The following is a 25,915-nucleotide window of genomic DNA, read 5'->3' as shown; positions in this document are numbered from 1 at the left end:
CTTCCTAGTCCTTGGTACCAATAAAGCTCAGCTCTCACACAGCTCATGGAAGGGTTAAAAACAGAAAGTCCTACCCACTGGTTTGCTCTGATGTTCCTGGAGATATTGTCACTGGATGTATCCTCAGTAGAATTCTATTCAACACCTCTGTCTTTAAGTACAAAGCTGTAGGCTGTAGTAGCTTTAAGAAACATAAGTATCCCTTTTTTCTGCTGCACAGTATCTGTGTGTGAAATTCTCTAAAGGGGTTTAAGTATTTACCCTGAACACTATCAGACGTTTCTGAAATTTTCCTTATCCAGTTGCAAAAACACTTCAAAGAGAATCATAAACACAGTCCTTTGTGCTTTCCATGCACATTCTGTTTCTGAGGCTTAAGCCTGAATTCTCTTGGAACTGTAAATTTCTTCCCAAAAAGACAGGATTCACAACACTTTTTTTTTTTTCTTAATTCATTATTAAGTCTGCAGCAACAAAGGAAAAAACTGGAAAAATCTGAGAGAAATCCAGAAGGCAATCAAAGACATCAAAACCTGCTCAAAATTCATTGCTAAATTATATGTACAATTTCCCCCCAGATATTTTACTCTTAATAGAATAATACAGAGGTGTGGAATTGGAGTAGGGGTGGAGAGGGAGGCATATGGAAAAGAACCAACCTTCAGTGAACACGTTTAAGGTAAGAAAAAATGTGAGCCAAGGGTTTTAAGCCACTATAGTTGAAAAGTGACTTTTTTCTTTTCTCCAAATTTCCAAAGCTAAACAAACATAGAGGGTCCCAGAGCTCAGAGTCTGCATACATAATTTGAATTGTTGGGTGCTTGTGACTGTTTACCTGCCTCCAATCCGTGCTTCTCCTGAGCCACTCAGCACTGTACCAGTCAAAAAAGGGAAAAGGGAGTTTAAATCTTCATTTAAAACCACTCGACATTTCACACCAGATCCTAAATTACTATAATATACTTTGCTCCTATATCAGAAATGCTAACTCTGAAAAATGGAAAACAGGATTAATATTAGCAAATATAATTTAGTATATACATTAACGTTAAAGGGGAGAGATATATAAATATAATATATATATATACACATACACACACATATATGTATATATAAGTTAATGACTCCACCGTTAATATGGACAAAAAATTAACATTTATATTTACATCACTTTCTTCCTCACACCCCCAAAAATCTTTAATCTTGGAAGAAAGTTTAAAATGAACTTAGCTAACTGAACTATAATATGATGGCAAAAACCAGTATACCTCGCATATATTTCAGTATGTGAAAAAGCAGCCTTGTTCCTCTATTCAGTTACAAAGAATTTAATCTAAAGCACTGTGATGATAGCTTCATTAATCTCTCCAAAAACAAACAAACTGCTCCTCGGCCCAATCATTCCCCACCTTAGTGTAACCTACACTAAGAAGGGCTCAGCCAGACAGCAACCGGCAGGTTCCATGGCCTGAGCTTTCCCAGATGATTTACACAGGCCAGAATGACAAGCTGAAAGGCATGACTCATCTTGAAACTAAACGATTACAACTAACTCTTAAAGGACAACTTTCACATTCTTAACTATCTTTCTCTCTTAAAACTTTAACAGCAAGAAACTGGTAACAGTATTAAATAAAACACCTACTCGTTTTCCACATCTCTCTGCTCTCCCGTGCCAAATTTTAACATAAATGGGTAGAATTAAATGTAGCCGATAGCTTACCTAACATAATTATATGTTGTGTTTTACACTGTTTCAAAACGGATACATTAAAATAATCCAGTCTTGGCTCCGACCCACTAAAGTCAATGAAGGTTATTAAGGCCCACTGCCATATAAATGCACTGCTATCCCAGCATGAGGAACTGTCAAGACAGGAAATGCAATTCAAAACATTCAAAACGATCAAGATCTACCCTTGTCTTCTAGAAAAAAAAAAAAAAAAAAGCAATGAAAAAAGAAGGAGGAAATTTCTCTCCAGTACAAAAATCATCCGTACTTCTGAAAATGTTTACTCTGTAAAGTATTCTAGAATATTTTATTGAATTATACCAAATTGACCTTTTTTTTTTTTTAAGGTCAAAAGGAAATGAATAAATGTCATCAATTTAGAGGACATCACACCTAGCATTCTTTTCTGTATCACTGTGAATTCAATAGTGTTAAAACATTTTTATAGGTAAAATAAATGTCAGTTTTGCAAAGTGCGATACCAGACCCTAAGAGACAAATGGCCTATCCGTTGAATCTCTGGCTACAGCAAGACTTCCTCACCTCACAGGAGAGTTCGGCTTTTCATATTTTTTACCCAGAAAGCAAAGCCTGTACAGTTTCTTTCAAATGGTAACTCTCTCTTATCCTGAACAGTCTCTCCATAATACGCTAATCTTGGATGTGGGGTGGTGGGCTGGTTTAAAAAAAAAAATAAAACACAAATACGAATATTTGAATAGTGTTAGTGTCATAATACCTTCCTGAATAGCAAAATGAGAGACAAGACTAGGCTAACTTCCCAGGTTGAAAGAAAGGGTTCTGGTGCTCTGGGCTTAATGGCTCATAACTTCATGAGGTAATATTCAGGGAAAATGTGATATTTTATCAGGATGTCATTCAAATATAAGGTTTAACATTTACATCACAAGAGCATGCCCAGAGTAAAACTATCCTCGGGGAGGGAAACGGCAAGAATAAACAGTGTGATAAAAAAAACGTTGCAAAAAAAAAAACAAAAAAAAAACGTTGCTTGCTGGAACAGGGGATTGGCAGCGGAGGCTAGGGGACTTTTAGACACAGCTGATTAAACTTTTTAAAATATGTGACTGGTTATGACATGTGAAGCAATTACCATTAATGGAAGAAATGTGATTTCAAAGCTCATTTTCCGTTCTTCTTTTATATCCTACCTGAGACTACACCTTTCCAACCACAAAGGAAAAAAATGAACACAGAGACAGAGAGGAATTACAACACAAGTCTCTTCCCTGGTATGAGGGCTGTCAAAGGTTGCTTTAATCACAAGCAAAAGGTGAAAAGTAACGTACATATTGCCCGAGGTTTTTGGTTTTATTTTCTCGCCAAAAGAGATCAATGCTATGTTGCAGAACAGACAAAATACATTAATTAGAGAAATCTTTCCACAACACACATGTGATTTTTACAATTCAAAGCAGCATAACGATAAAGAAGAATCATTTGTCTAAAAGGATCATCATTTTGAGTCGTATATTCCCTGGAAGCAAAGTGAGTACATTCAGAAAGGCCGTTTGGCTTAGTCTAATTCTATAGAATCCAAATGTGCACCAAACACTGCACTTTTTATGTTAAATTGCTGTTGAATTTGTTAACCCACAACTGATTTCCTGTGTTATGGAATCTTGGAGATTACAGCTAACTTGAAGCAACAGGGATAATTCTGGACAGTTAATGGTGTATTTGTCTGCATTTTCCTGAAAGGCTTAGCATCTGGGGGCCTCAAACTGGTAGCTCAACATTGCCCCCTACTGCTCACAACTGAAAAAATATGAGGTGGGCTGGGACAAGGTAGGAATGTAACCAGCCAGTGCCAATTCCACCCAGAACACACAAATACCAGATGGCACTGCACTAACAGCCACAGAACCATAGACCTGCCCAAAGATTATTCTCTTCTGTCTCTTCCAATAGCAAAAGTAAATTATTATGAATTTGCTAAAACTCATTTAAAAAAAGGCTTGAAGCTGAAATTTAATTTAGAAGTGCCATTCCTTTTATCTTGGCCCAAACCTTCACTCTGCTGATAACGATCATCCTGAGACTTGCTGAGACACAGAGGCCATTGATTTCACTCAGAACACTTAGTAATGCCACACCAACTGCAAGGAAACTCGCTCTGGAGAATTCCCAAGACTGTTCTTCTTTTTAGTATTTTTACACAAGAGTTATAAAGGGAGACAGTCGATCTAATGTGCCATCACCGCCAAATTAAAAAATATATAAATAACTAAATAGTTTAAGTGAATTCATAATGAACATCACTGGTAAGCTCACAAAACCAAAGATTTCACTTAAAAAAAAAAAAAGCCCTTGAACAAAAGCAATACAAAAACATAAAAGAAAAAAAATCAGTGAGTTTCTTTCTTATTTTGCCAACTCTAATTGTTTAATTGTTAGAGTTTGCCAGCTCTAATTCAAAGAATTGTCAAATTACAATCCCAAAGTCAAACTGATGTCTTAGTGTCAAGGTTCGGCAAGTAAAGAAGTTCTAACTCAGATGCAAACAAAACCAGAATTACACAGTGAAAAAGAAATTCCCTAAAAATGAAGCTGCCTTTATGTATACATCCCATAAAAATGGAGCATACTCTACACAGGCTAATTTTAGGAATAGAACTAACTGAGGAAATTTCAGCATGAACTTTTCATTACCTCCAAACCCAGTTTTACAAGGCTCCGTTTTGCACTGATTCAAGTCTTCGGAGAAATCCATTTTTGTGATACTATTAGTACACTAAAAGGATTACAATATTCCTCCCCCCGACATATATTCATGAAAAGGCACGGTTTAAAGATTTAAGGAAATGTCTGAAAAGCAGAGACTTCTGGATTCTGACCCAGACTTTCGAACTGGGGCCCCTTCAAGGTTGTGACTTGATATTTTCATTATTATAAAATAGGGATTAGCAATAACTACCCATTTCTGCAAATCAGTTCACTGTTTCTAGCACATCTCAAAGTCTGTGCAGTGGTACTCTCTCAAGAGTTTAGCAGGCTTTTATCACTTTTCCACTACATTCCAAACCTGACGATTTGGAGGTAGAACAGTGAGGTGGTACACGGCATGACCCTAGAGCCAGTCTTCCTGAGTCCTAATCCCAGCTCCCCAACTTAGTTGTATGACCCTGAGGAAGTCAGGTAAACCTTTTGTGCTTCAGTCTCCTCATGTGTAAAATGGGGGAAAAAATACCTACTTTATGGGGTTGTCATAAAAGTTAAATAAAATAGTGTCTGGTACTTAACAAGTATCACATAAGTATTTGCTATAATTACTATTATTGTAATTCAGACTTACTCCAAGTGGCCCCAACTTGCCTTCTAGCTACATTTCCTACTACACATCCCCTGAATCCCGTGCCCTGATCACACTGTACTTCCCCACTCCTGATCTTGTTTTTACAGTTCCCGGGGCCTAATGCTTCTCTCTGAATGCCTTCTCCGACCCTACTTCTCCCCACCCAAGGTCCCCAAAAGCCACATATGCTGTTTCACAACTGTCCCAGCTCCAGTGCTCCGAATTTAATACTCCGGCCTCTGGATGGTGATTTTTTTTTAATCTCTATTACAGGATTTCATTTTAGCTAATGCAACACCTGGCTATATTCATGCTTCTCTCCTTGTTAAACGGAATGTAGTGGTTAAGAGCACAAGCTACAGAGCCAGGCTGCCTGGGTTTCAGTCTCGCTCTGCCACTTACTCCATGACCTTGGGCGAGGCACTTAATTTCTCTAGGGCTTGGTTTTCATGTCTATACACTAAGGTTCATAACAGTGTCTGCACCTCACAGGACTGTTGTAAGAACTTTAAAAGTTAATATAGGGAAAACTCTTAGAATAGTGCCTGGTGCATATGAAAATGCAAATGAAGTTTAGGACTTGTACTGTTCTCATCGTCGCTGCCCAGTGTATGTCTAACACGGTGCCTTACATGTCAGAAACGCTCAATAAAGGTTCATTGCACTGAACTAAGCTTGTACTGACAAAATCCCTGGCTGTTCCCACTACCTTACCAAGAGTAACCTAACTCACTAATTTAGAAATTTTTGTCTTTATTTATTTATTTTTTAATTAAAGTATAGTTGATTTACAATGTTGTGTTAGTTTCAGGTGCACAGCGAAGTGACTCAGTTATACATATATATATATAAATCTAGGGCCCCCCTGGTGGCGCAGTGGTTAAGAATCCGCCTGCCAATGCAGGGGACGCGGGTTCGAGCCCTGGTCCAGGAAAATCTCACATGCCGCGGAGCAACTAAGCCCGTGCGCCACAACTACTGAGCCTGCCCTCTAGAGCCCGTGAGCCACAACTACTGAAGCCCATGAGCCTAGAGTCCGTGCTCCACAACAAGAGAAGCCACCGCAATGAGAAGCCTGCACACCACAACGAAGAGTAGCCCCCACTCGCTGCAACTAGAGAAAGCCCGCGCGCAGTAACCAAGACCCAACGCAGCCAAAAATAAAATAAATAAAATAAAATAAAAAATAAATCTATTCTTTTTCAGATTCTTTTCCGTTATAGATTATTATAAGATATTGAATATAGTTCCCTGTGCTACACAGGTCTTTGTTGTTTATTTTATTTATAGTAGTATGTATCTGTTAATCCCAAACTCCTCATTTATCCAGCCCCGCCTCCCTTTCCCCTTTGGGAACCGTAAGTTTGTTTTCTATGTCTGTGAGTCTATTTCTGTTTTGTAAATAAGTTCATTTGTATCATTTTTTTTTTTAGATTCCACATATAAGCGATATCATATGATATTTGTCTTTCTCTTGCATTTACCCATGCAAATTAGGCAGCCGAGGATTGCCAGAGCACAACATCCCAGGAAATCCGGTCCCAGATACTTACCAGGCCTTCCATCTTCTTCCACAGCTCTTCCAGCTGAGTCATAGGTTGACACCACCAATCGGTGCACCTTTTGTATCGATTGCCTTGAAACCAAAACTGTCTCAGCCACTCAAACTCGACCTGGGGATCATAAAGACAAGCCTGTGGTTATAATGCCCCCGTGATGGAAAATCAAGGACAGTAAACTTCGTCACTCAGTTCTCCTCCAGTAACTTCACAGCCACAGGGTGAGAAAAGGTGAGAAAAGCTCAGCCTAACCAGTTCCCAAAATAACTTGGAATCTCCTGAGCCTTTTTGCAAGTCAGGAAGAGAGTAGTCTTAAAGCTTACTGAGACAACCCAGGTCAGGCTGGGGAGGGGGTTTTCAGTCACATTCATCACTCGGACATGAGGAAGCTATAAGTCAATCAACAACAAATCCTGAGATCCTAAAGTTGACAGCAGCCTGCACTGTGTAGAATGGGAAAGATATAATCAAACAAAATATGTTTTCATTAAATATCTTTCTTAAAGAACTAGTATTAAGAGCAAAACACAGTCACATATTAGAAGATATCAATTTTAAGCTTCTTAGATCTAAAATAAACAAAGAATTTACCCGTGGGCCAGGAGGACCTGGTGGTAATGTCAACTCAGACAACATGAACAATATAAAGTTAATTATGGTGGCATAAAACCTACAGAGCCATTTAAATTGTCACTTTCAGTTCAGTCAGGGCAAAATGACAATAGGTAAAAAGAACAGTAAAGACACTAACAATTTATTTTCCTTCCTATGAACCTACTATGGTAAACTTCAAATATGTGTCTCCTTAGCATCATTCTATTCTAGCCAAACCCCATTATTCATTTGATAATCCATTCCCTGCCCCAATCTCAGTCCATGTGGTCTGGGTAAAGCTCCAGCTCTTATACCAGGAGTGGAACGTGCAACCCAATCTGAGCCAATCAGCCCACCACACTTCTCCTAGTCACATAACTGGGTTTAGGGGGAAACAGGCATATGTTCAATCAGAGTAAGTCTTGAGACTGTCAGAAGATACAGGAAGAGGATTCTTCAAACATTTTGCAGAATGGGAAGAATGGAGGCAACACAGTAGGAAGCAGCTGCAAGATGAACAGTTAAAAACCGGGTCCTGGTGGCATCAACTGACTCTTGATCAAGCTATTCCTGAAGCCCTTTGTGCTTAAACCAGTTCGGGTTGAGTTTTCTGCTTCCTGCAGTTGAAATAATCCCAATATGTGTAGGTGAGAGGCTGAGTAAAGCTTTGAAAGAATAAGAAATTGTTTCCTATCTATTTTCTTTCACTCATCTCCAACTTGAAAATCAAATTTTATAATCAAAGTACAACTTCATTCATCCCAAAGCTCTTTCTACCTCTGTTGTCTGAAGAAATGTAGAGCTTTCACAGCTTAATGTTGAGTAAGGTTGGCTTTGCTAAGGTAATCATGTTCCATATACAGGCACAGAGCTATCATAATCTTCACCTGTTACCACAAAGAATTTTTTTTGTTTGTTTATCCATATTGAACTTTCATGAGGCAAACAAAAGCAACTTGTGAAGATTTAACAATGGTGAAAATGGCTCAAATAACTAACCTGAGAACACCAAGTCATATGAAAGGGTTTTAGTTTACATTAACTAAATGTTTGTTTGATATGTAGAACTGATTTCAGTTAAAGCTGTTTAAACAGAAAAAAAAAAAAGGAATGTAGACAATATTCAGACAATAGTTGCTAAACCTTATCTGCGGTATTAAAAGACAGTGGTTAACAGAGGTAAACTTAACTGCTTTGAAAGGAAAATGAATACAAGTGTAGTTCAACTTCTCTTTAGATACAGGTTTAACAACATTATTTGTTACAAGAAAAAAAGAGTTCTTTTTAATAGATTTCACATAAAATTTGTTCACACTATAGGAACAACCTGTCAGCAAAGCATCAAGCCCTATGTTTGGGAGAGCTGAAAGGGTTTTTCTATCTTTGGGCTGGTTTTTTCCATTATAAGAACAAAACATATAAACCTTGGCAACCATGATATCCCAGGAAACAAAATAATTATCATATGTAATTAGTTCATTCAGCCTTTAAAGGTACAATAGAGTCTGGATTTCAGTAAATGAAAACTCAGAAGCAAGGAGAGGGGCATACCTGGAAACTTTGCTGTTGGACAAGAGAGCAAAGAAAGACCCTGTCCATTTTAGTAAATAAAGACTTTATCTTCCTCCTTAGATGCCCAACTATCTTTTGAAGCAGACAGTGTCATGGTTAAGAATAAGGGTTCTGGAGTCAGTTCAGATCTGGGCTCCACTACTGAATAGTTCTGTCATCTGTAAAATAAGGATAATTACATAATCACCACATAGGTTTGTGGTGAGGATTAAGTGGGTTAATAATGAACAGCCGACCATATGCCAGGCACTTGGTAGATACTAAGAAAACAGACCAAATGAGGCCACAAGGCCCGCCACTTACTGTCCTCAAGAATCTCACACTCTTATGAAATCTTCTGAGCAAGAGAAGTTTTAACAATCATGTCAATTCATGCTCACCCCCGTTCCACTGAGGCCAGTCAGAAAAGTTCAACCCTGAAACTTATTCCCAACAGAGTTTTTTTTCAGGGGTGGAAGTACTGCCCAGGAGATACAATCTTTGTGGGCATCAAACCCATTGGCACGTATTTTAATCAACTCCATAACCTGACTCTTTCACTTCGATGTTGTGGGCAAAAAATATTACAGGATATTCATCAAATGCCACCCTCACCAGTGCTAACATTGCCAAGAGAAGCAGTTGCCTCCCTCCTTAAAATTAATTAAGGAAGCAAAAAATATTTCCAGCTGCTTGATTCAGTTTGAGTTACCAAAAAAAAAAGGTGTGCACCCCTCCACCCCAAACTCTGGGGATGAGGAAGGAAAGCTGCAGCTGCAGGGTGGATGCCGCATGAAAACCAAAGGGTCGGGATTCAGAACAGAACAGAAGCTTTATTACTTCAAGGCTAAAAAGAATCACAGTCTCACCATACTGACTGACTGATAACATGCTAGCCATGACAGGAGGAGGGTCTTCATCCCTTCTCCAGAGTGTAGACCCTCCCGGGAGGCTCACAGCTTCCGGAACTCTCTTGAGGTGCTCTCAGGGTTCATGATGCTTTTAAAACAAGCTCCCAGGTTTCAGACATGCACTTAATGGAAATTCAGTATTATTCAATCTTTGGTGCAGTGACAATACAAAGATACCTAATGCCCACAGGTATCAGAAGGCACACTGACAGCCTAGGGAACTTGCAGGATCTTGAAGGGCCTTCTGAATCATCAGAGAAAAATGAACACACGTTCACAATAGTGTTAGTTACGTAGCTGTGACCCAGAGAAACGTCTCTAGAACCTTCCTAATTCACCTGCACCTGCCTTCTCCATGGAATAGTCAAAAAGAAAAAGGTCAAGCAAGAAAAGCTTTTCTCCTAGAAATGTCTAGAAAAAGTCTGAAGGGGAAGCACAAACAGAATCCACCCACCTACCTGAACCTTAGTCACTGGACACTTAGACATTGGGGAGCAAAGTTTGTAAGATTCCAAAACCGTATTTCTGAGTCACCACATCACTGTACAGTTGGAAATCATTTCCAACACTCTTACAGATAAGCAAATGACACCTACTTCTGCCAAGTTAGTTTGGGTTCTTGATTTGGTCCCAGGTCAGCTTATGCATTTCCCTCGAGATGTGGGAACATGCCCATTGGGGTCAGTGCTCACTGTAATAAATGAAATAAGTTTTTTCATGGAGAAAGACATTAGACCAGGAAGAGATGCTAAGGTCCAATCTACAAAGAGCTACCCAATGAAAGCCCTTTCCCAGTAGCTGTAAGGAAGATGCAGGTCTGATCAGAACAAAATGAGAACCAAATGATGGCATCAAATAGTACATTTTCCGAGGGGAAATTTACTAGGTGACAAGACTGAATTCCATATTTTATGATTTTTAAGAAGGAAAACAGACTACTTTATAAACACAGAGGAAGGTTCTGCTTATACCTGACCAAAAATCTTTTTAAGCATCTTAAATTGGAAAAAGAAAATCTTCTTAAGGTATTCAGTTCCAATCTCCAAAGTCCCCAAATTGTTTAGTTAGAAACTATCTAAGACAAGGAAAACCAACCACTTCTAAACCGACACAGCCCAAAAGTCTGCAGACATGAAACCAAGGGCTTCATCCTATAATTAGTCCAGCAAAGGCACATGGCCTTTAAGAAAGAGGAAAGCAAACAATAAGAACCGTGGAAAGGATTATAGACATGTGTGCTCTCATTCAACAAGAGAACCCAGAAGAGCATGAGCATGCCAACTTGCATGACAAAAGGAGAGCATCTGATGATGTGCCCTGACATGTGGAATTCATTCTGAAAGTAAGAAGATGACCTTGAAGAATCAAAGACTGGGGGATTAGAGAAAACTGGCACACATGTTACTCAGATTCAAGACCTCTCTATTCAAGCCGAGGAGCAGCTCATAAGATAAGTAAATATCTTTTTAAAGATATTACATGGCATTGTGGGAACATTGTTCTCCTCTGCTCAAACACCCTCAATGGCTCCCTATTACCCTCAGAGTAAAAAGGAAAGTCTTTGTCCTTACAGACACCTCCAACGACTGATACAATCTGCAGCTCCCCATCCTCTCACACCACCTCCGTGACCTCATCTTCTGTAACTAACAGCCTCACTCCCACCACTCACAGCGGACCGTCCCTGAACTAGTCCACGAACGCCAGGCATTCTCCCACCCACACGGCCCTTGCAGTGGTTTCTCCCTTGGCCTGAAACGCTGTTCCCCGGATAACCACATGGCGCCCTTCCTCAACCTCCTCCAAGTCTCTGCTCAAAGGACATCTTGTCAGCGGGAGTGTTCTCTGCTTATCTCAATCTCCATTACCTTGCCCTGTTTGGTTTTTCCTGTACCACTTATCAACTTCTAACATACTATATAATAAACTGATGCAGTGTGTTTATTATTTATTGTCATCTCCCTGCACTAGAATGTCTATTTTATTTACCAACATATCCGAAAGCACCCAGAAAGAGTGCCTTGTGCATGCTCAGCAATTATTTATTGAGATGATTGAGAACACTTTTGTATTCCAATTCTCCACCAATCCTTCTAATTATATCAAAGAAAAAGTCTTTGATTGATGATAATCTTCAAAGATTCTCTACCACTTGGTAATCTCTTTTTGACTTTCAATGGTTTTTTTTTTTTGAGGTATTATTTACCCACCATAAAATTCACCCATTTTCAGTGTAGAATTCAATGACTTTTAGAAAGTGTAGGAAGTTGTGCACTAATCTTCCTTCTTAACATGAAGAATAGAGACTGTAGGCTCAGAACCTTCTCCAGCCAAAAGCATCTGCTGGAATAGTATAACATTGCTGTTTTCACAGGCTAGAGTTTTCTGGTTACTTTTTCTTTTGGCTAGTGATACCAGCTTTCCACTTAAAAGTGGTAATATAAAGCTTCCTTTTTAAAAAATTTTATTTACATAAAAGGTGAGTTGATTCTTTTAAAAGTATTGAAGAGATAACAATATATGTAGTCCAAAGACAGAGCAAAAATTGAAAACGTATTAATGAAACTAACAAAGTTTTTGAAACACTGACTCATGAGATCCAGACATGCTGGTCCCACAGACTTCAGAATTGCTACTAATTTCCTAAACAAAAGGCAAGGCTCGTAGGGTCCACCTGCTCCAAGGATCCACCTTCAGTTTCCATCAGTCCTTGCTGGAAGATTATCCTTCATGGGTCTCTTGTTTGTGTTTCTACATATCTTGCCCTTTGCTTCACACTCTCATTGCAAGGATGTCTTTATAGTGAACACGCTTGGAAGATAGAGTTTCTCCCTCCAGAATAAAGGGTAGGATTGCTAACAGACTTGGAGGATAAAGCTGTGTCTCGATCTGGAGCAAACGACAGACATGCCTACTGCCCATCATGGAAGAGTCGGGTTACCTCAGCTCAGGCTCCTCTTCTAGAACACAACCCCTCCAAGTGCACATGCTATCCAGCCCACTGTGCGTTATCCTGTGGAAACAGAGGCTCGGAGAACTGGCGCAAAAATGCTGATGCCCTGGTTACTGCTATTGTAAGTAATGAACCATCCTTTGTCTCTTATATTCATAGCAAACTGTGGCCGCGTAACTTGTTAGCTCGCAAGTAGGAGAGAATCTTCACAGTTCTTGAAAGTCCTTACCTCGTTGTGGATTTCTTCTCCGTGTTTCAAAACCACTGGCTCCAAGGATTTCAAAGAGACTTCACCATTGTCCGCCTCATCGCGGATATTCTGCAGGGCCGACTGGCAGCGCTGTAAGATGTAATCCAAGGTCCCCGTCGAGCACTGCAGAGACAGAACCAGCCACCGAGATGGTAAGCAAACTCCAAGGTTACCGTGCCTCTCTTCCTAGGACGTCTGTCCCCTTCCCGGACCTGTCGCCCTCACAGGTCAGCCTATGCTTCTCAACTTAAGAATGACTCCAGTAGCTTTCTCCCTGGGATCTGTGCTGCCAGCTTGGCCGTCACCTGGGTCACTCATCTTGCTGCTTTTTATTGCATGGGCTTCATATCTCCAAAGAGTAGGCTCCCTGAAGGCTAAAGCCCTGTTTCAAAATGTATATACTATACATATACTGCAGCACCTAGAACTGAGTCTTAAATAAAAGAAACTTAATAAGTAGTCATTGGAGGAATAACTAATGAACCAAGAAGTCAAGAACACTGACTTTATCTCAAGTGCCCTGCACCTAACAATGGGGAAAAAAAGGTAACCAGACTGTAGAACTGGTTCAAAAGCACACAAAATAGAAGAGCAATGGGGAAAAAAATGAAGTTATAAACACAGGGCAAAGAACTCATTTTCCTTTTCTGCGAAAAGCATACACTAGGCAGTTGCAAGTCTGCTTTGGCAGAATAGATTCTTCAAATAATGGAGAATATGTGGTTCGTACCCTCAAGGCATGTTGAAAGGCATAACTTAGCACCTGGGTATCAGCAAAGGCACAGATAACTAGTCCATCCCTCTCTAAGTCTGTGGGAGCAAAACAGAGGTCAAATGGACAAACTCCTTCTTTGAATGAGCATATGTCAGAAAAGAAGAGGATGCAGGTGGAGTGTGCATCCGTTTGTTTTGATAATGACACGATTTCCCAGAATGAGAAAACGCCCGCTGTAAATATCCTTTAGACCCAATGAGGGAAATGTCTCCCCGGAGTATTTTTATTTTAATATTTACAATTTAAATGGATCCCTTCGAAATAACCTTGAAGGCTAATCCCCTGGCACAAAAATTCTTTGCACAGTTACTGCCACTTTATACAATGTGACCTGGGCATGCCTGGGGAAAAAAAATGAAGTTTCTGTGCCAAAAACAGAAGCTTGACTAATATGTATTTTAATATGAAGATCCCAAAGTGTGGGGAGCAGAAGGGCAGTGGCTCCAATTTACTACAAAGAAAAAACAAGAAATGGGAATGAATTACCACTCACTTTTGTCCCACAGACAACCCTACAACATTTTTTTAATGACATTCTGTCTATAAACATACTCTACCTGCACCTTTACTTTCCCAAGTATGGAGTAACCTACATAAGAGGTAATTAATTGAAATGCCATCTACTATAATAAAAGATTAAAAACAACACAAAATTTCCCATCAATAAAAGACCAGTTAAACGAACTCTGGTGGAGCCATGCTTGCAACCAAAAAAAAAGGAGGGGAGAATATATATATTTTTCCTGGGTGATTAGAGTTCATCTGATGTAAAGAACCTATAATCAGACCTAGTTTTTTTGGAGGGCATGGGGAGTGGTAACAGTTTTATTGAGATATAAAATTCACATGTCATAAAATTTACCCACTTAAAGCATACAATTCAATGTCTTTCAACTCACAGAGTTGTGCAACCATCACTACAGTTAACTTCAGAACATTTGTATCACTCCAGAAAGAAACGCTGTACCTTTTAGCAGTCACCCCCTCCCATTTCTACCAGCCTTCCCAGCCCTAGGCAACCACTAAACTACTTTACGCGTCTATAGATTTGACTACTCTGGATATTTCATATAAATGGAATCATACAATATGTGGTCCTTTGTGACTGGCTTCTTTCACTTAGTATATTTTCAAGGTTCATCCATGTTGTACATGTGTCAGTACCCCGTTCCTGTTTATTGGCAAATAATCATTCACTTGCACAGATATGCTGCCTTTTGTTTCTCCATTCGTTAGGTGATGAACCTTTGGGCTGTTTCCACTTTTTGGCTATTATGAATTAAGCTACTATGAACATTCACGTACAAGTTTTCACTTCTCTTGGGTGTGTATACCTAGGCATGAAATTGCTGGGCAATAAGGTAACTCTGAATTTAACCTTCTGAAGAAGTGCCAGACCGTTTTCCAAAGTGGCTGCGCCATTTTACATTCCCTCCAGCAATGTATGAGGGTTCCAATTCCCACACATCCTCACCAACACTAGTCACTGTGATTCTGATTATACCTATTCCAGCGGGTGTGCAGTGGTATGTCATTGTGGTTTTGATTTGCATTTCCCCAATGACTAATGATGATGAGCATCTTTGCATGTGTTTATAGGCCACTTGTATATCTCCTTTGGACACATGTCTATTCAGATCATTTACCTGTTTAAAAAGTTGGATTATTTATCTTTTTAATCATTGAGCTGTAAGAGTTCTTTATATAAATCTAAATACGGGCACCTTGTGAGATGTATGATTTGCAAATATTTTCTCCCATTCTGCCTTTTCACTTTTGTGATGGTACCCTTTGACGCATAAAGTTTTTAACTTCGATAGAGTCCAATTCACCTATTTTTTCTTTGATGGCTTAAGCTTTTGGTATCATATCTTAAAAAAAAAATTTCCTACTGTAAGAATTGCATATTGCTAAGTAATTATCATCAAGGTTTACTAAAATAAAACAAAACAAAAAGTGCAGAATAGTGTGTAGACTAACATTTATATAAGAAATTTTAAAAATTACATATGTGTTTGCTTATATATGTATTAAGTATCACTGAAAGGATAACAAAAATCTGATAACATTGGTTGCCTCTGGGGAAGAGGAGCTGGCTGGTGTGAGGAGAAATAGGCTTTAACTGTACACTCTTAGGTACTTTTTGAGTTTTGAACCATTTGAGTAACTACCTATTCAAAATATAATTATACATAGAATTTAAATTTTAAAAAAACATATATTCTGTGTTGCATCCCAAGAACATTCTGTCACAACCAGAAAAAAACTAAAATCAAATAAAGGTCGAGAGTCATCAGACATACTCTAGTCACATTTTTGCAACCAAAAATTGAATAGATTTCTTCTCTGATTAACTAAAATGAATTTCAGAACATCATTTCCTTAAGACAATCTGTTTCCTACATATTGTGAACAGGCAGAAAATAGCGAATCATTTTGTTTGGCACAGAAAAGAAGTCTAATTTAATACTGTATGAAGGAAAGGACATTCGTAGAACAAGTGAGGGCTATAAAGTTGCATGGATTTTTTTCCTCTCTGTATTGAGGGAAACAATATGTTAACTATAGTGTTGGAGAAAAAAATCTTTTCCCTTTTCTATTACTGAAAACAATAATATAAGATGAAATTAAAAGTTGTAGGTAAGATAAAAACATAATCCTGCCGCCATACTCTATTTTAATTATTTTTATTGCGTGTAATTCTTCATCCACACACAGCTGTAATGAATATATACATATCAATGTACATGCTACTTTTCACTGTTTGTACATAAGTATTCAAAACTACCATAGTCAATGCTGCTCAATGAGGTGATATTAACAATTTAATTAGCAAGTCACATAATATAAAGGCATTAAGGTTCTGTCCAGCTTTTCACTACTGTTAATCATACTAGATAAATATCTTTATATATATACTTCCTTTGAATTATTTCCTAGGTTTGATTCCCCAAAACAGTGTTATGAGATCAAAGATATGAATATTTTTATGGGGCTTTACACATATCCCCATAGAGCTTTCCAAAAAATATACTAATTAGAAAAACTACCAGTAGTGTATGAATATACAGTTTCACTGTAACTTTACCAGCATTGAATACTATCATTTTTGACTTTTGGTAGAAATAAAAAGTTAACCTTAAAATGATGATTTTTTTAAAAAATTCCTTTTAACTTTAAAGCCTGTATACACAGAATCATGTAAAACAGAGTCAGCAAACTTTTTCTTAAAAAGGTCAGATAGTAGATATTTTAGGCTTGCAGGCCATAAGGTCTGTGTTCAACTACTCAGCTCTGCCATGGTAGCTCCAAAGCAGCCGTAAACAATATGTAAATAAGTGAGCGTGGCTGTGTTCCAATAAAACTTTATTTACAAAAAGAGCTGGCTGGCCCAAAGGCCATAGAATTTGCTGACCCTGATCTATAATATAGAAAGCAGGATAGTCACATCATTCACATTATGTATGTCTAATTAGTAAAGTATCATAAGCTTGAACTGAAGTAGAGATAATATAAAAGATACAGATTTGGGATTATATTATTATTATCACTATGCATATCCACCTCTTTTTTAAAAATTAATTAATGCTCAAAATTTTGCCTAAAAATTAGAAGATACAAATACAGCTATGACTAAAGCAGAGAAAGCTAAACCTCAGGATATTTTGAAAGCACTGCTACTTTAGTTAAGATGGTCCACTTGGAAAAAAAGGAAATAAGGCCAGAGGGGTACTTTTCAAACTGCATTCTGAGTGTGTGTATTTATCATAGGAGGTGGAGAAGGAAAGGTTTCCTGATCTCTCACAAGTTTTAGTCCCAAATTTCCATTTGTCTGCTGGACCTCTCCTCTTGGCAGCTCTGACTCAGCCTGTTCAAAACTGAACTACTGTCTTCCCCTCGTGTCTTAGATCCCTATTTCTACTTATGGTAATGTCATCTCCAAATCACCCAAGCTTGAAACCTCAGAGTCACCCAAAAGCCCAGTGCATGACAAGCATCCAATAAAGAGTTACTTGGTTAGTGTGTCCATTCATTCACTCATTCATTCATTTGTTCATCCATTCATCCATTCATCCACTCACTCATTCATTCTTACATTCCTCCCTCCACTTCAATCAGTTGCCAAGTCTGTCACTATGTCTCCTACATTAGTCAAGGGAATTTCTTCTTTTTTCCTGTTGCCATGACCTTAGTTCAGACCAACAGGTTTAATTGATGTCTCTATCATTTTCATCTTCTTAAAGATATCTCCAATATGTCACTACTGCGATAAATAAATCATCAATAACCCCCACCTGAACCAACTTAAGTTAAAACACACCTAACCTGATATCCAAGATCTTTCACAATCCGGTCATTCAGGGATCAGCCTTTATCTGCCAACACTCCCTTTCTGGCATCCTGGGATTCAGTCAAAGTTGAGCCACTCAATACTCCCTTTGTATCCCCATCCCATCCGATCACAAGATTTCCACCTAATGGAATGAGGACTCTTAAATGTCTTAAAATGTCCTAAAATCCCCTAATCCCTACATGTTCAAGTCTTACATGTCATGTCACTCGTGAAGGCTTATGCTGTTTGCTACTCTCTATTCTGCACTCTGCGTGTTCACAAGTGTCTAAAAGAATACCTTGAGCACTGGAAATTTCAACGAAAGTTTGCAGAATGGATGAAAGAACTAAAATCACTTCCCTTCTTCTGAGTAGTAGCTTTCAGTTAATAGCAACTCTTCCAATTAAGACTCATTGATGACTTAAGTTCTCCTGCTTTATTACGTACATTCTAGTGTATAAATAGAGACAGAATAGCCTTCCACACAAAGAGCTTTTGTTGTTCCTGCCTCCTACTAGCTTTTCATCAGGATAACTGAAAAGACAGTAGTAGTAATAGCAGCAGCAGCAGCAGCAGTAGTCGTAGAGGCAGTAGTAATTTAATAATAGTAGTAGTGGCTAAAATTCTTTGAATGCATACTCTATACCTGCCACTGTTCTAAAAGACTTACACGTATTAACTCACTTAATCCTCACAAGAACCCTATGAATTAGATATGATTGTTATCCTTATCAAATACATTTTGCGAAACTTCTTATTCATCATTTTGTACCAACCCTCTGAGCACAGCACTAATCATCTTGTCCACTTTTCCAGACTGGATTAGGAAAGGTGCAAAGATACACATAAGTAGCCACATACTCTAAAGAATTCTTGGGAGAGTTCTAGCTAGAAAGACAGATGTCTATATCATCTTGCATTATACAAAAAATGAAGTCTTCTTTGTACAATACAAAGCACATATTAGATGCTCTATAAATGCTTGCTCACTCCTTTTGCCTTCCTTCACTCACTCCTTCCTTCCTTCCTTTCTTCCTTCCTAACAGAACTTACTTTTTTAGGTCTCTAAGATAATTATTTGTGTTTTTATCTATTTAATATTTGTCTCTCAAACTAAAATGGAAGTTCAGCAAAGCTAGTGGCCATACCTGTCATGTTGATGGCTCTCTCTCTCTCATGCCTCTAGTGCTGCTGCTGGACATAGAACAGGCACTCAAATATTTAGATGAATGACTGAATGGAAGAGAGAAGAAAGGGAGAAAAGGGGGAAGGAATGCTTGATGGGCTTGCTGGCATCTTGATTTAAACAGATACTCATGTCCTCTCTGCCACCTAGCAACATGACCAGTCCACTAGAAAAGCTACCTAAATACCAAAAGACATGACACTGCCTTATAGACTCACACAGTCTCAGGACTGGAAAGGTCTTGTGCTTGTGTTTCCCTGCCACTTTATTGTATCCTGTCTGCCCAACTTTCTCACACTGGTCCCCTTGTGGTACAGTGAAAAGTCGTTATAAAAGCAAAGCACAGATAACAAGCTTGGATACGAGGTCAACTTGTAATCCTTTTCATGATCATTCCCCTGCCCTCTGGAACACTTCTTAACTGAGCACACACAATACTCCAGGGTGACTACTAAAGGCTTCCCTCATCTCTTAAGTTTCCATTCTGAACTCGTCTAATCAGCTGACTATCAGCCACTGCAAGTGGTGGCAGAATTTAGCAATAAAGTCTGGGTTAGGAACACAACTGGGGAGTTTGGAAATTCCCTGGCACCACTGTAACTTTCTCCTTAATTTACATTCACATGCCCAGAAGCCTGACCCAAAAGTTAAGGGAAATATAAATTCTCAACCATCTGAGCCCAGTCACAGCTAACACATGCACAAGCACACAAATCTACTATTTTGTTCTGGCCATCTCCTGCCCTTGACCTTGACAGATACAAACCCCTTAGAAAATCTCTAACCAGCAACACCTGCCAAGGTGCCCTCTTGCTGGCACCTTTTCCAAGAAACATAACCCCAAAGAAGCAAAATATACTTATCCCAGGCTGTGAACACACTTTTAAAAACTGGATCCAACACAACTCAAAGCTAAAAAAGCAAGTAAATAGAGGCTAAAGTCTAGTTAGATGGAAGCAATTTTCCTATCAAATATTCTTCCAAAGTTCTATGATAAATTGCTCATGCAACCACTTCTGTCACATCCAATTAAGTTTGAGTCACATTTTTATTTACACTTACCTCTGCCACTCGGTGGGTGGAACTAAATCGAGGTGGTAAACCAGCCAAAACACAGTGTTGGTGGGTGGCATTGAGATCATCTGCAGGAAAAATACCAAAAATTAAAAAAAAAAACCAAAAACACCCAACACACACTTATCAGTCACTGAATACGATTTCACTAAAACACAAAGTAAACAGTAAATCCATCATTCAAGAAGAATGACAAGAACCAAAGAATTAACAATTACCATGTATTCTTTAAACCATTCTTTGTAAGTAGGATGACATATATATATATAGTCATATGGTATAAAACCATCAAAAACCATGATACTTTCAATAGTGGAAGGGGATGTTATTAATAATTATTGCAGGACAACAGGCATAAACCAGGACTGTCCTTAGCAAACAGGCTATAGGGTTACCCTACTTATTTGTAGTCTTATGATACCCACTCACCACTATTTATGGGCTGAACTTCTTTCCCTTTCTCATGATACATCTAATTCTACCCATGCCTTTAGAATAAGCCAAAATTTTTTTGTATTATTTGGAGTTGAACATCTTTCGTCTGAAAATCTGCCTCTTTCCTTCCCCAGTCAAAGTATCAATTTTGCCCTAACAATTTTCCAGGCAGCAAACCAACCAACTCAGCATGTTGCAAAGCTTTGGCTCTCAGAACAGAATTCAAGCCTACAGATTCACGACCCAAGAATGGAGAAGGTGGTGAATTCATCAGCTGAAGAATATGCCTAAAACCACATGCAGTGGGAGAAAAACCAATGGCCAAGTTGTTGCGTATTCTAAGAAATGATGCCACATGTGAGGCAAAATCTGTAACACCTCTGCTTAGGACGTCGCGTCCTCTATTACAAAGAAGAGAACCAAACTGTCCCCAGCAACACATGATTTCCTATGTAAGCAACAGAGGCTTCTTAGCAAGATACTAAGAAAGACAATGACTTAAACTAGGAAGCAAAGACCACCACACCCCCTACATGTCAGCAAAAACAACCTATAAAATTACCTCTAAACAGAAGAAAGGAAATGCAAAATGCCAATTGCTGGACTCCTGCTTATGGACATTATGGAGTAACCATGACAAGGTTTACTTTCTTACCCTAAAAAACTATAAAACAGACCAAAAAGAGGAAACAAAGGTTTCTGACACTGGAAAACAGCGACCCCAAAGATAGGAGAAATAAAATAGGTGAGCCTTAGTTTACTAGCTAGAAACAGTTTCAAAGTCACAGAGTAGGGATGGGGATATCAGAACTCAGAGTTTTCAGTTTTCTCTCTTGCTGAGTTGTGAAGACAGAGACTCCAGTTTAGGAAGGCCAAGGCAGCAAGGATTTGTAAGGCAGAATACTGGAACAGAAGAACCCACACAGGGAGAGAGTAAGCGGACATCTACAGAAGGGTTCCTTCAAGTCTTTGGCTACGTATTCATCTGTGCATGTGTGAATGAAAACTTCCCACAGCCAGGAAAAGAAGTTCCAGAAAGCTATAGGCTAGACAAATCTCAGACCTCACATAGGGCCAGGAATACTCTGTGTTCTCAGCAGCCAGAATGGTTCCTACTACCTGAGACAATAGAGTCTTTAGAAAAGCATAATCTTAGTAGTAGCGTTAAATAAGTACTATATTAAAGGCTGCCCTAGATCCACTTAAAAGCTTAAAAGCAAGCCTCAAAAGAATCTAACTTATTCCAAATAATTTAATTACTCACTAGAGCAAAGTCCAACACTACTTAGAAGAATATAACAAAATCAGGCGGGACTTCCTTGGTGGCACAGTGGTTGAGAATCCGCCTGCCAATGCAGGGGACATGGGTTTGAGCCCTAGTCCAGGAAGATCCCACATGCCGCAGAGCAACTAAGTCCATGTGCCACAACTACTGAGCCTGTGCTCTAGAGCCCCCGAGCCACAACTACTGAGCCCACGAGCCACAACTACTGAAGCCCGAATGCCTAGAGCCTGTGCTCCGCAACAAAGAGTAGAAGCCACCGCAGTGAGAAGCCCACACACCGCAATGAAGAGTAGCCCCCGCTCGCCACAACTAAAGTCCGTATGCAGCAACAAAGACCCAATGAAGCCATAAATAAATAAAAATTTTTAAAAATAAAACAAGTAAAGTAAAATAAAAATCACCTATGGCTCTCAGTACCCATAGGTTAAAAAAAAAAGACAAATAAAAACAAAATCAGGCACCAATAAATAAAATTTGCCATATCCAGTATTCAACCAAAAAGTAGCAGAGAGAAATAAAAGATATATGATATATATGATACACAAGATAAATACATCTTTCTTTTTTTCATATACATATCTTTCATATATATATAATATGAAGCTTCTAAAGATGAAAAATATAGTAAATGAAATAAAAATCACATTGAAGAGATTAACAGCACTTTAGACACTGCAGAAGAAAAGATAAGTGAAGTAGAATACACAGGAACAGAAACTACCCAAAATGAAGCACACAGAGGAAAAACACTATAAAAAACTGAAAGAGCATCCATGCCCTATGAGACAATATTAAGCATTTTAACATAAATGTAATTTGAGTCTCAGAGGAGGGAGAATGACAGAAAAAAAAATTTTTTTTAATGATGACCAAAGAGAAAAATAAGAACAAAGAACAAGGGCAACAAATAGAAAACATTAACAAATAAGATAGATTTCAACCTAACTATATGAGTAATCACTTTAAATGTCAATGGCCTAAGTACACTAATTAAAAGGCAGAGATGGTCAGAGTGGATGAAAAAACAAGACCCAACTATATATTGTCTCTAAGAAACTCACTTTAAATATGAATACACATATAGATTAAAAGTAAAGGGATGGAAAAGGATATATCATGGAAACACTAATCAAAAATAAAGCTGGAGTACCTATATGAATTTCAGATACAGCAGACTTCAAAGCAAGAAAAATTATCAGGGATATAGTGGGGCATTACGTAATGATAAAGGGGTAATTCTCCAAGAAGAGGTAACAACCCTTAAGGTGTGTCTGTCTTATAATAAAGCATCAAAGTATGTGAGGCAAGAACTAATAGAACAGCAAGAAGAAACAGACATATCCACTATTATAGTTAGAGACTTCAACATCCCCTAAAAGAAGTGAATAGATCCATCAGCAGAAAATCAGTAAGGACATAGCGGAACTCGAGAGCACCATCTATCAACTTAATTGACATCTATATGCTACTTCATCCAACAACAGCAGATTACACAATCTTCTCAAGGTCATGTGAAACATTCATCAAAATAGACTACATTCTTGAACAAAAATCACACCTTTACAAATTTTTTAAAAATTGAAATCATACAATGTCTGCTCTCAGACCAGAAAGAAAGTAAACTAGACATCAGTAACAGAAAGATAGCTGGAAAATTCTAAAATACTCAGAGAATAAAGAACACACTTCTAAATAACACACGGTCAAAGAAGAAATCACAAGAGAAATTTTAAAATACCTTTAACCAAATGAAAATAACGATACAAAATAGCAAAATTTGTATGATACGTAAAAGCAGTGCCAAGAGGAAAATTTGTAGCATTAAATGCATGTTAGAAAAGAAGAAAGATCTAAAATCAATAAGCTTCCACCTTAGGAAACTAGAAAAAGTAGAGCAAGTTAAACTTAAAGTAAGCAAAATAAAAGAAATAATAAAAATAAAAGCAGAAATTAATAAAGTCAAAAACAAAATCCATAGAGAAAAACACTGAAATAAAGCTGATTCTTTGAAAAGATCAATAAACTCAATAAGCTTCTATGCAGGCCAAGAAAAAAAAAAAAAGGACAGAACACACAAAAAGAGGATATCACTATAGAACCTATGGATATTAAAAGGAAAATAAAGTAATAACATGAACAGTTCTATGCCCACAAATTTGATAACCTAGATGAAATGGACCAATTCCTTGAAAGACACAATCTGCCAAAACTCACACAAATAGAAACAGACAAACTGAATAGGCCTGTAGCTACTAAGGTAATTGAATCAATAAATAATAGCCTTTCAAAACAGAAAGCTCCAGGCCCAAATAGGTTCACTAGTGAATTCTACCAAACATTTAAGTAAGAAATAATACCAACTCTTTACAATCTCTTCCAGAAGATTGAAGTGAAGGGAAGACTTCAATAGTCTCTTCAAAAGCAATGCTGGAACAACTGTACATCTACATGCAAAAATATACTCAAAATGGATTATAGACCTAAATGTAAAACGTGTACATATAAAACACTTAAGAGGAAATCTAGATGACCTTGAGGGTGACAGTGACTTTTTAGGTGCCACTGAAGGCACAATCCATGAAAGACAAAATTGATAAACCGGACTTCATAAAAATTAAAATCTGTTCTGTGAGAGACACCATCAAGAGATTAAGAAGACAAGCCTTGGACTCATACAAAATATTTGCGAAGAACATGTTCGATAAAGAACTGTTATCTAAAATATACAAAGAACTCTTAAAACTCAACAATAGGAAAACAAACAACTCATTAAAAAATGGACAAAAGACCTGAACAGACAAAGAAGATAGACAGATTGTAATAAGCACATGAAAAGATGCTCCACCACCTTTGTCATGGAAGTGTAAATTAAAACAAATACCCACTACACAGCTATTAGAATGGCTAAAATCCAGAACACAGACAACATCAAATGCTGGCGAGGATGTGGAGCAACAGGAACTCTCATTCATTGCTGGTGTGTATGCGAAATGGTACAGCCACTTTGGAAGACAGTTTGGCAGTTTCTTTCAAAATTAAACACGCTCTTACCATCAGACCCAGCAACCGCACTGCTTGATATTCACCTAAATGAGCTGAAAATATGTCCCCACAAAAACCTGGTGACAGCAGGGGAGATGGTGAGCAGCGATCAGATTCAGAATGTTTTAGAGGAAAATAATAGGACCTGCTAATGGATGGGTAAGTGAAGGGATGGAAAGAGTGAAATTAAGAGCAACTTTTGGGATTTTCACAGGAACAACAGATTGAAGATGAGTAAGTCACAAAATATTTGGACACTGTATGAACAAATAGCACAAGATGCAATGAAAGGTGAGGATAAAAACAGCAGTGATACATTTGGAGTATTAAAGGCAAATGTAAAGACAAGGAAAGCTAATACAGAGGATCAAAACAGATCCAACCTCTGCTGACTTGGGTTCAGAAGTGTGGCTTAAGGCCTGAAGAGGACTGAATGTCCATTCTCTTCCCCAGTTTGCTCTCTCTGAGGATTCTGCTTAAGGACACACCTGAGAATTTCTGGTAGATCTGAACTATTTTATCTAAAGGGGGATTTCAAAGCCAAACAAACAAACAAAACAAAAACAAAAAGCAGGGGTTGGAGGAGTTTCCCCAAGCCCAGGTGCTCATAAAGAGTTGAAACAATTTCTAAGAAATACATAGATGCTGGGGACTTCCCTGGTGGTCCAGCGGTTAAGACTCCGCGCTTCCAATGCAGGGGGTGCAGGTTTGGTCCCTGGTTGGGGAACTATGATCCCACATGCTGCGTGGTGCAGCCAAAAATAAAATAAAATTTAAAAAGGAGATCAAACAAACAAACAAAAGAAATACATAGATGCCATTCTCACCTACCCAAATAAAAGCCTTATCACTCCCAGGCTATTAACAGTAGGCTCTAAAGACATCATAAGGAGGAAAAAAAATCATCTTAATAAACAGA

The 25,915-nt window shown here is 38.3% G+C and overlaps 1 protein-coding gene across 2 annotated transcripts in view; it reads right to left on the bottom strand.

The window, feature by feature from the left end:
- Positions 1–25,915, bottom strand: part of FTO (FTO alpha-ketoglutarate dependent dioxygenase) — a 375,391-nt gene that overhangs the window by 200,194 nt on the left and 149,282 nt on the right. The window contains exons 5-7 of one of the 2 annotated variants that reach the window (XM_059904734.1): positions 20,223–20,302; positions 12,846–12,989; positions 6,602–6,721 (exon numbers count right to left, since the gene is read on the bottom strand). In XM_059904734.1, coding sequence (XP_059760717.1) covers positions 6,602–6,721; positions 12,846–12,989; positions 20,223–20,302 — 344 coding nt within the window. The remainder of the gene's footprint in view (positions 1–6,601; positions 6,722–12,845; positions 12,990–20,222; positions 20,303–25,915) is intronic. The other variant, XM_059904735.1, reaches the window with a different exon arrangement.

The sequence above is a fragment of the Balaenoptera ricei genome, chromosome 19, assembly GCF_028023285.1.
Source record: "Balaenoptera ricei isolate mBalRic1 chromosome 19, mBalRic1.hap2, whole genome shotgun sequence".
NCBI classification, from domain to species: domain Eukaryota; kingdom Metazoa; phylum Chordata; class Mammalia; order Artiodactyla; family Balaenopteridae; genus Balaenoptera; species Balaenoptera ricei.
This window is presented reverse-complemented; position numbering and strand designations above follow the sequence as displayed.